Source organism: Plecotus auritus, assembly GCF_963455305.1.
Source record: "Plecotus auritus genome assembly, chromosome: 1".
NCBI lineage: Eukaryota > Metazoa > Chordata > Mammalia > Chiroptera > Vespertilionidae > Plecotus > Plecotus auritus.
This window is the reverse complement of record NC_137770.1, coordinates 212648354-212661195: the sequence shown is the minus strand read 5'-3', so window position 1 is coordinate 212661195 and position 12842 is coordinate 212648354. Positions and strand designations below refer to the sequence as shown.

The 12842-nt window shown below is 41.9% G+C and overlaps 1 protein-coding gene across 1 annotated transcript; it reads right to left on the bottom strand.

Annotated features, from left to right (window-relative positions):
- Nucleotides 1-207: 207 nt before the first annotated feature.
- On the bottom strand, nt 208-678 carry LOC308243626 (large ribosomal subunit protein uL23-like; the record flags this gene model as incomplete). The annotated part of the gene is made up of 1 exon (XM_080659290.1): nt 208-678. One exon carries the CDS (start codon nt 676-678, stop codon nt 208-210), a length of 471 nt encoding a protein of 156 aa, XP_080515416.1.
- Nucleotides 679-12842: the final 12164 nt, after the last annotated feature.

Here is a 12842-nt window from a genome sequence, read left to right as displayed (position 1 = left end):
CTCCTTCCATAGAGTGTAGATTTTAAGCCAAGTTATAGACACTCATCGAGAGCTTCCACTTCCCAGTCTCCTTTGCAGCTGGCTGTGGCCACGTGACTAAGTTCACCAATGGGCCATGAGCAGGAAAGACTTGTGCTTGGCATTTATTTTTTATTTATTTATATGGTGTAAAATTTTTAGACCTAGAATTAGGCAGCTGGACTCAGTTTAGATGATCCCAATTTTGTTGGCAACATACAAAGCATCATAGTCAGAAGGCAGTAGAACATATGCCTTCTTCTCTCCAACAGGCCTGATCAGGGTGTTGATCTTGACCACATCAGTGTCATAGAGCTTCTTCACAGCCGGTTTGATCTGGTGTTTGTTGGCCTTGACATCCACAATGAACACAGGTGTATTGCTGTGTTCTGTCTTCTTCATGGCTGACTCGGTAGTCAGAGGGAACTTGATGATGGCATAGTGGTCAAGCTTGTTTCTCCGGGGTGCACTCTTCCGAGGATATTTAGGCTGCCTTCGGAGCCTTAGTGTCTTTGGCCATCGGAAGGTGGGTGATGTGCAGATCTTCCTTTTCGTGTGGGTGTGGACGCCTTTCAGCACCGCTTTCTTTGCCTTCAAAGCCTTTGCTTTGGCTTCGGCTTTGGGAGGGGCAGAGGCTCCCTTCTTAGCTTTCGTCGCCATCTTTGTAAAAAAGCATGCCTGGCTTACTTTTAAAAAGAAGAAATTGTTCCCTAGACCTTTTCCTTTGCCCTGTCTCCCCGCCAGCTGGAAAGTGACAGGTCTTACCTTGAAACACCCAGATGAAAACAATGCACAGAGGCCAGACTTTTCCGTTTTTAGCACACTTAGTGTCTCAGTGATTTTATCACGGTGTTCCTAGACCAAAGAAATAGCTAATAGTTCTATTTATTAAGTAGTTTTATACAAACAACCTAATAAGTATTGATGTCCCAACGACTTAATGTCAAGACTGAAGGGTCTGAGATTTTATCTTATGTGTAAGCTAATGAATTAGCCTGCCACAGTTTCATGGGTGTTGACAAAAGACAGGAGACGCCTGGGTCAGAGACGAAGGAATGTATTACTCATGGCAGTAGCAATAGTTAGTGTCAGCATTTGCTCTGGTTTCCTGAGCCCCAGTTCCCATGGGTCTAGTGAAGAGGGCTGCATGACACCTGCACATGCAGCGGGTTGTGTTATAGGATAGGTAACCTGAATCTCAGGTTACCAAGCTTTGGCAACCTGAACCTCTTGTAATGGGCAGTAAACCTGCCTGGTCTTTGCCCTAGAGAGAGACATTATTTCTATTATGCTAAGCAGCAAGCAGACCTGCTCTTTGTTCCAGAGAGAGTCACTATCTCTCTCTTCCAAGACTATTAGCTACACAAACATCCTTGAAAAGATAGTCCGGATCAAAGGCAGTCAGTGCCTCTGCTTACAACATATGCAAAACCACAAGAGAGCTCTGTAGAGAATTGTCTTCTAATATTTAGTAGCCATCTGCAAAAATTATTATGCATAAATTGAAAAAAAAATGTTTCACTTTACTTTTAAATAACTGTAATCACTTGGTAATGGATGCGTGTATCTGTTAGGCACTGCACAACAATTCTAACCTTGGAATCAAATTAGATACCACCCACTCATTCTCTGTTTCACATTCATTTTCTCATAGTACTTATCTTTTAACACAGCACCCACCAAAAGATTAGCTTCACAAAGTTGTGATGTCATCAAAAAGGAAGTAGTGCTATCTAATGTTGAAACTGTGAGCTACCTTAAGCTACTAGTTTATGTGGTGTCTGTCTGTTGAGAATCACTGTGTTTTCCTCAGACATTTGACATATCCTGTGGGGGCCTCTTGTGTTCACTGAGGCTCCCTAGGACAACTTGGTGCAGGGTTTGGGAACTGCAGCCCTAAGTACTTATGGAAGAAGCACTTGATTCTGAATGGCCTTGAAGAGTAGCATTGTCTTGATAGCCTAGACCAGTGGTCGGCAAACTCATTAGTCAACAGAGCCAAATATCAACAGTACAACGATTGAAATTTCTTTTGAGAGCCAAATTTTTTAAACTGAAACTTCTTCTAACGCCACTTCTTTAAAATAGACTCGCCCAGGCCGTGGTATTTTGTGGAAGAGCCACACTCAAGGGGCCAAAGAGCCGCATGTGGCTCGCAAGCCGCAGTTTGCCGACCACGGGCCTAGACTAAGTGGATTGTTACATCAGAAAAAAATTAACTTCTATCCTCTTAGGTCAAATTGGGGGGTGAGAGTTTGCTGCAGTACCAATGGCCTTTATCCTAACCAGTACAATCTCCTATGTAATTTTGGTGCTATCTCACAATGTAGTATTTGAGAGCATATGTTCTTATATTGTGGGGGGAAAAACTATATTCTAGGTGGGTTTTTTTTTTCTTTCTAACCTTACTCAGTCATGGCCTTAATCAACATTTATTGAGTCCTTACTATGCCCTGGCACCTTTCAAAATTCAAGCCCACTTCTCTGTTCCTTAGTCTCCTTAGCTTCAGGCTCAGCTCTTGACCCTTGAGCCAAACCTAAACCAACCCCTTCCCCATTTAGCAAGAAGGGTCTGGAAATTGCATTGATGCTTTACTCCCTGGAGTAGCTGGTGTGCCCAGTAGCTGGCGTGCTTTTGTTGCTGGCTGGGCTTGGGCCTGGACTCAAAAAGGAGAACTTGAGTGAGCTGAACTGAACCACCTGGATCAGTCCTTTCTTGCCAATCTGGTTAGGACTAAGAAACCTCAGACCAAAAGCCAATTTGACAGATCCAGTAAGACACAGAGACTGTATCCAGAAAAAAAAATGAAGAAAAAAAAAAAGAGGCATGCAAGCAGCAAGATAGAGAGATAGAGAGTACTTGTTTTCACTGCCTAGTGCTGAGCTGGCTTGGATTGCTGTTGTGGTGAGCCGTGTGTGTGTCTGAAAAATGGAGCAGGCTCTGATCCATCAGTGATTGAAGAGAGAAAAGAGAAGAGGGCTGGCTGGGCTGGTCTTGGGTAGTGTTGAGAAAAGCAGGTCCTGTGACCACTTACTATTTCTGCAAAGAGAGAGAGAGAGAGAGAGAGAGAGAGAGAGAGAGAGAGAGAGAGAGAGAGAGAGAGAGAGAGAGGCCCTGGCAGTTTCCACTTCTGCAGCATGGAGAAAAAAGAGAATCCTGAAAGAGCGCCAGTCTTTCCACACCCAAAATGAGTGACATTTTAATGCACATTGATTGCTAATGAACTTGGCCCAATAAATGTTCTAGACTTAAGACAATCCATGCCAACTTTTCTTCTTGAGAGAAGAGGAGAAAGATGAATGCTAGGACAGCTTTGCCTCTCCTACAGCCTGCGCTGTGTAATACTCATGGTTTCACAGCAGGAAGAATTTGTTTACTTAAGGATCTCAGAGAGGTTGAAGTAAAACATGTTTTGTAAATAAACTAGAAAATCTATTTTAATCTGAAACCATATTTCTGATTTCAAAATCAGCTGTCATATGTTATTATTTTTAACTTGTAGATTTGCTTAAAGTGTTATTTTATTGAAAATAATGTGATTATTTTATTGAAAGAGAAATATACACATGGTAAAAAGGATCAAGCAGCACAATTCTTAGCTAGTATGATGGGGAAAAATGCCTGTTTTAACTTGTACTTCTTTTTTTTTTTTTTATCCTCACCCAAGGATAAGTTTATTGTTTTTTTAGAGAGAGGAAGGGCGGAGGGGAGAGAGAGAAAGAGAGAGAGAGAGAGAGAGAGAGAGAGAGAGATTGGTTGCATCCCGTATTCACTCCAACCGACAACCTAGGCACATGCCCTAACTGGAATCGAACCCTTAACCTTTTAGGGCATGGGACGACACTCCAACCAACTGAGCCACCCAGCCAGGTCTTTATTTTTTTATACTTCTCTAATGATGAATGAAGTTGAGCAGCATCTCTTCCATACTATCTAATAAAAGGATAATATGCAAATTGACTGTCACTCCAACACACAAGATGGCCACCCCCATGTGGACACAAGATAGCCGCCACAAGATGGCCAGCAGGGGAGGGCAGTTGGGAGGGACCAGGCCTGCAAGGGAGGGCAGTTGGGAGGGACCAGGCCTGCAGGGGAGGGCAGTTGGTGGGGACCAGGCCTGCAGGGGAGGGCAGTTGGGAGCAACCAGGCCTGCAGGGGAGGGCAGTTGGTGGGGACCAGGCCTGCAGGGGAGGGCAGTTGGGAGCGACCAGGCCTGCAGGGGAGGGCAGTTGGTGGGGACCAGGCCTGCAGGGGAGGGCAGTTGGGAGCGACCAGGCCTGCAGGGGAGGGCAGTTGGGGGCAATCGGGCCAGCAGGGGAGCAGTTAGGCATCAATCAGGCTGGCAGGGGAGTGGTTAGGGAGTGATCAGGCTGGCAGGCAGGGAGGTGAGCGGTTGGGAGCCAGCAGCCCTGGATTGTGAGAGGGATGTCTGACTGCCCATTTTAGGCCTGATCCGTGGGATCAAGCCTAAACGGGCAGTCGGACATTCCTCTAGGGGTCCCAGATTAGAGAGGGTGCAGGCTGGGCTGAGGGACACCCTCCCCCATGCACGAATTTCCTGCACCAGGCCTCTAGTAGTTTAAAAGCTTTTTCTGTGAACTTCCTGTCATATTCTGTATCCACTTTTTTTTATGTTGCTAGTATTTTTCTTATTGTTTTGTAAGAGTTCTTTTATATGAAGGTAATTAGCATTTTGCCTACCATAACTGTTTTAAATATTTTTGTGAGGTCTTTTACTTTGTTAAAGGTATTTTCCCATGTAGAAATTTTAAATCATTTAATATTCTTTTTTCATGAGCCCAAGTTCACATATCACCTCAAAATTAGCATTTAAAAATAATAAAAGCTTTTAAATATTTCTTTCTAAAATTTTTATTTCTTGATTTGAGGGAGAGAAATATCAGTTTGTTTTTCCACTGATTTATGCATTCATTGGTTGCTTCTTGTACATACCTTGACTGGAGATTGAACTGGCAACCTTTGAATTTTGGGATGATGCTCTAATCAACCTAGCTACCTAGCCAGGGCTTCAATATTGCTTTTGATTTCACTATTTATCTCTTGCTTTCCATCCAAATCATTTTGGATGGATTGTAGACTCATGTAGATTATTTGAACTCTATAAACTAGTTAAGAGACAGAAAATATAACAACTTTCCCACATGTGGAATAGGAGAACTGGAATTTAGCCTCTGAATAAATCTTGGAACATTAAGAGCTGCTCTGTCCACAAACCATGACCTAGAAAAACTCTTCCCACTGGCCTGGGGATGGCAATGTGGCAGCTTGCCTTTTGTCTGAGACTTTGGGTATTAAAAATATATATCACTTGTAAAAAATCAAAGCCCAGGACTCAGGCTTTATACTGCCTGCATGCTGCAGGAACCCTAAACATGTAAGGTAATGAATTAATATAAAAACTGTTTGGACCATTGAAACACATAGGGGTCTGATAAAATCAAACAGGAAACTGCTCAGTAGAGACACTTCACTACCCAGAGCTCATGAGAGATTCACGGCAAAAACAATTTCCACTGACGATGAGTTTACAACCAAAAATTCACATCACATGATTTGATTTGTGCCACTCTTAGGAAGAGTTGGCAGCCACAACAAACAAGAGGCTCTCTATTTTAGAACTGGAGATAGTCAAACAGTCTAAGGATGATGAGAATTTAACTGTTGCTTTCGCATAGCATTTTACATAGCCATGTTATGGGACTGATGTCTCGGCTAACTGGGTTTCTGTGACTTGTAGAGACTCACTGAGTTTATGTAAGTGGGGAAATAAATCACAGCTACCCTTTCAAAACAGGAGCACAGCAGCTATGAATCTGACTAGCTAGGATAATTTAAATCCCTCAAGGTCCCCAGGTTCTCTCTTAGAGTCAGAAACATGGGTTTCAGCCATTTGCTGCATTGTACCTTTCTCCAAACAAATGTGAGGATTATGATTAGGAAGGAGTCATGATGAGAAAGGAATGGAGTATTTTTCTCTTTGTGTTTCTACATTCTATCAAAGGAAGTGAAGGAGTGTATGTTCCAAATTCATTCTTTATTTGGTGAAATGGAAAAAAAAATCCTTTTTCTGTGACCTGGAAAGAGAATCAAAAAGTATTAGAACTAATGGCTTATGTTTATGTGTGCAAGATGTAGTAGGTGAGAAGTGTGTGGTGAATTTTAGTCATACTGTCTATACATGATCTCAAGAAAAAATTTAAAAACACATGGATTGTTAATGAATTTTAAGAATTACTTTGGCCAAAACCGGTTTGGCTCAGTGGATAGAGCGTCAGCCTGCGGACTGAAAGGTCCCAGGTTCGATTCCGGTCAAGGGCACGTAACTTGGTTGCGGGCACATCCCCAGTAGGAGGTGTGCAAGAGGCAGCTGATCGATGTTTCTCTCTCATCGGTGTTTCTAACTCTCTATCCCCCTTCCTTCCTCTCTGTAAAAAATCAATAAAATATATTTTTTTTAAAAAAAGAATTACTTTGAGAGCAACTGACAACTTAATTCAGAAATGAACATTTTATTCCACAATAATTATTTATCCTTAAAGCATACGCTTACTATTAAATTACTCAGTGGTTTCCCACACTGACATTAAAGGACTAGAATGTTAAGGTGATTACACATGTTGCTGCTGAAATGTTTATGACCCAACTACAGGAGAAGACTTTCAACTTTTCTTCATTAACTGGAGGTAGCTTAAACAAATTTGTCTAGTTTTTCAATGACAGAAACTTGAAAACCATTAGGTTTGGCAGGCAAAGCAAATGGCCTTGGAATTGGTCCAAGGTAATGGTTCAGTTGTGGGATCAGAAGGACTAACTTGTTTTTCAGGTTCTGTACCACCCCGTCCATCCCCTCTTGCCCAAGATCCTGGGGTCATTCACACTGCTTCTCTGCCCTAGCAGCCCCATCCTACTGAGCATTTGGAGGTTTACTGAATCTGTTTTCTCTGTAAAATACATTCATTATTGTAAATATATATTTTTTTAAAATAAGATATATTTTTAAAATAATTTTTTCATTGGAAAATACAGGGGTGGGCAAAAATTGGTTAATAACAATAAATAATACAAGAATAAACCATTTCATGTCCTCATAACTATAAATGTACTTTTGCCCACCCCTGTATTTTACTAGTGTGCTGAAAGTACTATGAACTTAATCTGTGTTTTTTTTTTTTAAAGCAAGTATTCATTTTAAAAATAGGTTGCTGCTAAATGTTCATCTTAGGGAACAAGTAAAATATAGTTGTTAAATTAACCTAATGGGATACTAATACACAAAGAAAAGATAAGGTCACTTAATTTACAAATATAAAAACCTCTCTGAGATATATTATAAAACAAAACAAAAGCAAGTCACAAAATCTGTGTGTATAACAATGGAATATTAAGTACCAATGAGAATGAATGAATTACAACTACATCTGTTCATATGGAAGAGTCACATAGCCATAATGTTGAGCGAAAGAAGCAGACACAGACATATTAAATCATTCCATCTATAAAAGGTATACAGACTGTAAAAGTAACCCACGCTGTTAAGCGTCAGGGTTCCCACATGTAGACAAAGTATAAAGACAGAAACAGTATGTTGTCAGAAGAGTGGGGACCCTTGAGGGATGTAGTGACTAAAATGGACCCCGAGGGCAGCCCTGGGGTTCAGGTAACGTTGTTTCTTGATTTGAGCGTTGGTGGCAGAAATGTCTTCTGCGTATGAAAATTCACTGAAGTGTGCACTTTTTTATGTATGTTATATTTCAATTAAACTTTTTTTTAGTGCACATAGGATGCTACCATTTGTGCGCATCTCTGGAAGTATAAGAAGAAATAAGTCACCTCTCTGTTTCCTGTCAACCAGCCAACTGTATAGTAGGGAGAGAGATGGGGTGGCTGGAGGACAGAAACAGGAGGAAATTTTCACATCATACTCTTTTGTACTCTGTGACTTTTGAATCATTTGAATGTATTACCTATTCAAAATATTAACTTCTTTCTGATAGTTTTTTTAAATCCTTACCTGGGCAGTGAGGATATTTTTCCATTGATTTTTTTTTAACAGAAAGTGGAATGGGGAGAGGGGAGAGAGGAAAGAGAGAGAGAGAGGGAGAGAGAAACATCAATGTGAGAGAGACATATCAATTAGTTGCTCCCACACACACCCGATCGGGGGTGGATTTGAACCTGCAACCCAGGTATGTGCCCTTGACTGAGAATCAAACCCATGACCCTGTGGTGCACAGGCTGGCGCTCTAACCACTGAGCGTGCCAGCCAGGGATCTGATAGTGTTTTTAAAAATTATTTTTAAGAGTAATTTTCCATTGGGCATGCTGCCCAGTGCAATCATGTTTTTATAAATACTTTATTTAGAAATTTTCTAGAGCATCCAGAAGTGCATCATCATAAACTGTAGCTTTGGGTACTTTTATTTACAAACTGCTGCACTGGGAGGTAACCGTTCTCCAGATGAAGAACACACTACGTACAGACTGTCAACATAAAAAAGATTTTTACAGCAGAGTCTTCAGCATCTTGTTGAAGGTGAGGAAGAGAATATTTTAGACAATGAAGACTGTTACAAAAAGCTGAAGAGCAATTGGGATGCAGTTTGTAATGGAATTATGTAGAAGGGATAAATGGTGATGGAAAAATAAAATATAAAATAAATAAAATTTTAAAAAGACAAGATGCCACCCCCCAAAAATATGCAGTTAGACAGTGACAGCAGGTTCCACCGCACCCCATATACTATGTTTCAGTGATTTTAATGTGTACATTTTCCATGTTTTAATAACTCACTATGTCTTTTTTTATTTTTATTTTTTTAATTGTTTGAAGTATTAAAAATAGTAGTACATATGTCTCTTTATTTCCCCCATTGACCTCCCCCCGCCCTCCCCTTCCCCCCAGTACATGCCTTTACCTGCCCCCCGCCCCAGTGTCTTTTATCCATTGGTTATGCTTATATGCATGCGTACAAGTCCTTCAGTTGATCTCTTACAGCCCCCCACCCCAAAACCTCCTCTTCCTTCCTGCTGTAGTTTGACAGTCTGTTCAATGCTTCTTTGCTTCTGTATCTATTTTCCCCCCTTTTCTTTCCTTTAAAAAATCTTGCCTCTGCAGACTAGAAATAAACATATAATAACAAAAAATGTTTGAGTCCCAATTTCAATGTCCAACAGTTCTGATTCCCCGTTTCAATGTCAAACAGTTCCTTATGTGTACATGTCAGCAATGATATCTGGATGGTGGACACATGGTGGCAATGCAGGTCCAACCCTCTCTGGTTTGGTCCTAGGCACGCTGCTGCGTCACACAGCTTCTGACTGCTAGCGTGGCAAGGCGTCGTCAGCGTCTCCCATCTCTGGACTGTTTCTCCTCTTGTCTTCGTGGTTGGAGCAGACCTGTCAATTCCTCTCTGTTGCAGGAATCCACATGGTCTTGCAGTTGTTTTCTAAAAATATACAAACATATTCTCGACCGAAAGTTAATAAAGGAATCTTTTCTATATAATTGATTTGGGATCCTTTTTATTTTTGCCCAAATGATTTTCCTTTGTCTTATTTAGACACCATGTGTGTTTTTCATGGGTGTCTTGCTGTTAGCATTACAAATAAAAATTAATTTTGTAAAGTAAAAATTTTCTAGATGTAATTTACTTATAGGATATTTTTTCTTACATGATATTACCCTACTATCCCCCCTTTTTTGATTAATGGAGGCTTTTGTAAATTTTATAATGCAGTCTTGATAACTTTAAATTTTAATTTTTTGCACAAAAATATGACTGCTTTAGTTTCATTGCATGTTCAGGAATTTTACCATGAGATGAACTACCAATAGAAATTTTAGTTAACACTTTAGGAACAGCTTTTTGTCCAGTACAATTAAATTTTCTTGAATATTCACTTATTTGAATTAGCCTATTTAAATTAATCTGAAAACTTGATTATTATTTTACTGTCAAATTTAATACTCTACCAACAATCTTAGTTTACCCTGTAAATATTAGTGGAAAGGATTATTTGCATTCTTGAGTAGGCCCTGAGCATTCCTGGTGCTAGGCTGGATTTAGATATAGGGCAGCTGCTGTCAGCCTCACTATGTCTTATTATCACTCTTGACCAGATAGTGCGTGTGATATTGTCATTGTCTCCACATGCATATCCATAATTGAAGAATGAATGTCACTGGATTGGAAGGAGGTCCTAAAGATAGTAGATGACCATTCTTTTTAAAAATGCACTGTTGCCCGGCCAGCCGGCATGGCTCAGTGGTTGAGCATCAACCTCTGAACCAGGAGGTCACGGTTCAATTCCCGGTCAGGGCACATGCCTGGGTTGTGGGTTCCATCCCCCATGTGGGGTGTGCAGGAGGCAGCCAATCAGTGATTCTCTCTCATTGTTGATGTTTCTATCTCTCTCTCCCTTCTTCTCTGAAATCAAGGGGGGAAAAAAGATTAAAAAATGCATTGTTGGTGGTCTTAATGGCACAGAGAGGGATACTGTATCGAAAAACCTGAGTGTGATTGAGCCAGACTGAGTGTGAACTTTTTAGTTGAATTTAAATTAGTTTTTCATGTATTCCTTATTATGTCTAAAGAAGAGCTATAATAAAACTCCTTGTCTAAATTTTAAAAAAAAATTTTTTAAGCAATTTTATGTCCTCTAAAAAGAAAAGCTTGTCCTGCTCTCCATATGCACTTGAACCTATTAGGAACCTTGGCAGACAAGTTCTATACACGTGTGTATGAATGCCTGTGAAGCACGTTATTTCCAATGTGCGTCCAAGCCCCTGGCATTATCAAGGTCACCACATGCCGTGTGTGCTGGTGGGATGGTGCATCTAATCTCCATGACTTCCATGAGGCGCCCAGGAACCTCTTGGAGAGAACTCTCTCTAAAGGGGGAGGGAACCAGACTGAACATGTTTGTGCAGAGAAGAGTCATGATCTTAAGTAGAGTTTGGTGGCTGCCACTCAGCTTGGTGTCTCAGCCCAGGATCCCCATAAGTCATGTTTGAGTCCTATGGGGGCAACAAAAAGAGATTTCATTAGAGAACATTCACCCAGTTGAAACAAAACAAAACTCTTGTGGGACCACGGAGAGACTATAAGTAACTATTTATATTAGTTTCCTGAGGCTGCCGTAAAAAATTACCACAAACTGGGTGGCTTAACACAACAAAAGTTTCTTGTCTCACAGTTCTGGAGGCCAGAAGTCTGAATCAAGATGTCAGCAGGACTTCATGCTCTTTGGAGGCCCTGGGGGACAATACATTCCTCGTCTCTTGCATCTTCTGAAGGCTGCCCTGGTATTTCTGGGTTTGTGGCCACATCATTCCAAATCTATCTTCATGTTGCCTTCTCCTCTATATGTCTGTATGCTCTCCTCTGTGTGTCTGTCTTATAAGGAAACATATGATTGCATTCAGGACCCACTAACATAGTGCAAGCTGAGCATCTTCTCTCAATATCCTTAACTTGGTCACATCTGCAAAGACGTTTTCCCCAATAAGGTAACATTCACAGATTCCAGGGATTTGATCTGGATCTATTTTGGAGGGCCCTTTTTTGGACTACCATATGACCCTGGCACCCTAATAACAGAGTAAAATCCAAAAGGGGGCAGGAGGTTCTCTCTGCCTACTTGGCCCTGTACTTCAGCAGCAAAGGGTAACAGTGCAGGACCCTGGCAGCAGAATCCAGGGATGGAACATGGCAATTGAACTGACTTAATTATAAGAACCGCAGGAAACTCCCTGTGGGCATCCCAATTATTTAAGATGAGGAGCATGGAGGACTTTGCAGGGAATAGGATTCTTCATCAGCAGGAGGCGGCAAAAATACTCTATCGCCTCTTTGAACAGCTTTGTATGTGACAAGATCAGTACACAAAGCCGGGGACTGGCTCAGAGGAGGTATGAAGAGACTCTCTGTGCCTCTGCTGTAGCTGTCAGTCGGACAGGTAAACCATTCCCCGGGCCCATGCCGGCCTGCGGGGTTGCAGCATGTACCCCCTCAGGGGCAACAGCCGGCCTAGTGCTTGTCAAGGTTTCAGCACCCAACTTCGGGCCACTAGATCCCTCAGGCCGGTTCTGGGACTGGTTTGCATGATCCAGGCTCAGTCTGGGGCCAGTTTCAAAGGTCACCCCTGTGGTATCTCAAAGCAGCTTGGGCTCTGGGAAACAGGGAGGAAATGGTGAACAGTAAGCCAGAGGCAGAACCCTGGCAGTTGGGGGCATGCAGTAAGTACATAATGAGGCGTGATCCAGCAGGTCTCCTGTACCAAGACCGTGCAGGTAGCCTCAGCATTTCAGTCTGAGAGCTAAGGCCAGGGACAGAATGCAGGTAGGGCTAGACGGGACCTGGGCATTGTTAAACACTTAGCTGAGTATCTGTGGGCAAGTCCTGAGATCTCTAAGTGGAACCTGAGTTTTGTTTTGCTTTGTTTTTAATAAAGTACAAGTTATGTCATTGTCTTTTTCCCTGCTGGCCTTCCTTACTAATCCACTGCTTGATAAAACCCAACACACCTCCCCCAAACACTCAAGTAGCCGAGAGGTTCCTGTCACCTCAACCATTCTACTGCCCTGTTCGTGTGAAACTCCTGACCAGGCCATGGTTGGGACGGGGCACAGAGTGAAGTCTGGTATCTCTGGAGCCTTGGGCTTGGCGTTGAAGTTGGAGAGACCATTGCAATGGAAAGCCTGGGGTGCGGTGGAACTGTCAGGGTACGATAGGGAGGTGGATGGGTTTATTGCAAAGAACTAGGTTTTATTTTCTGGGAGCCTGTTCAGCTCTTCACC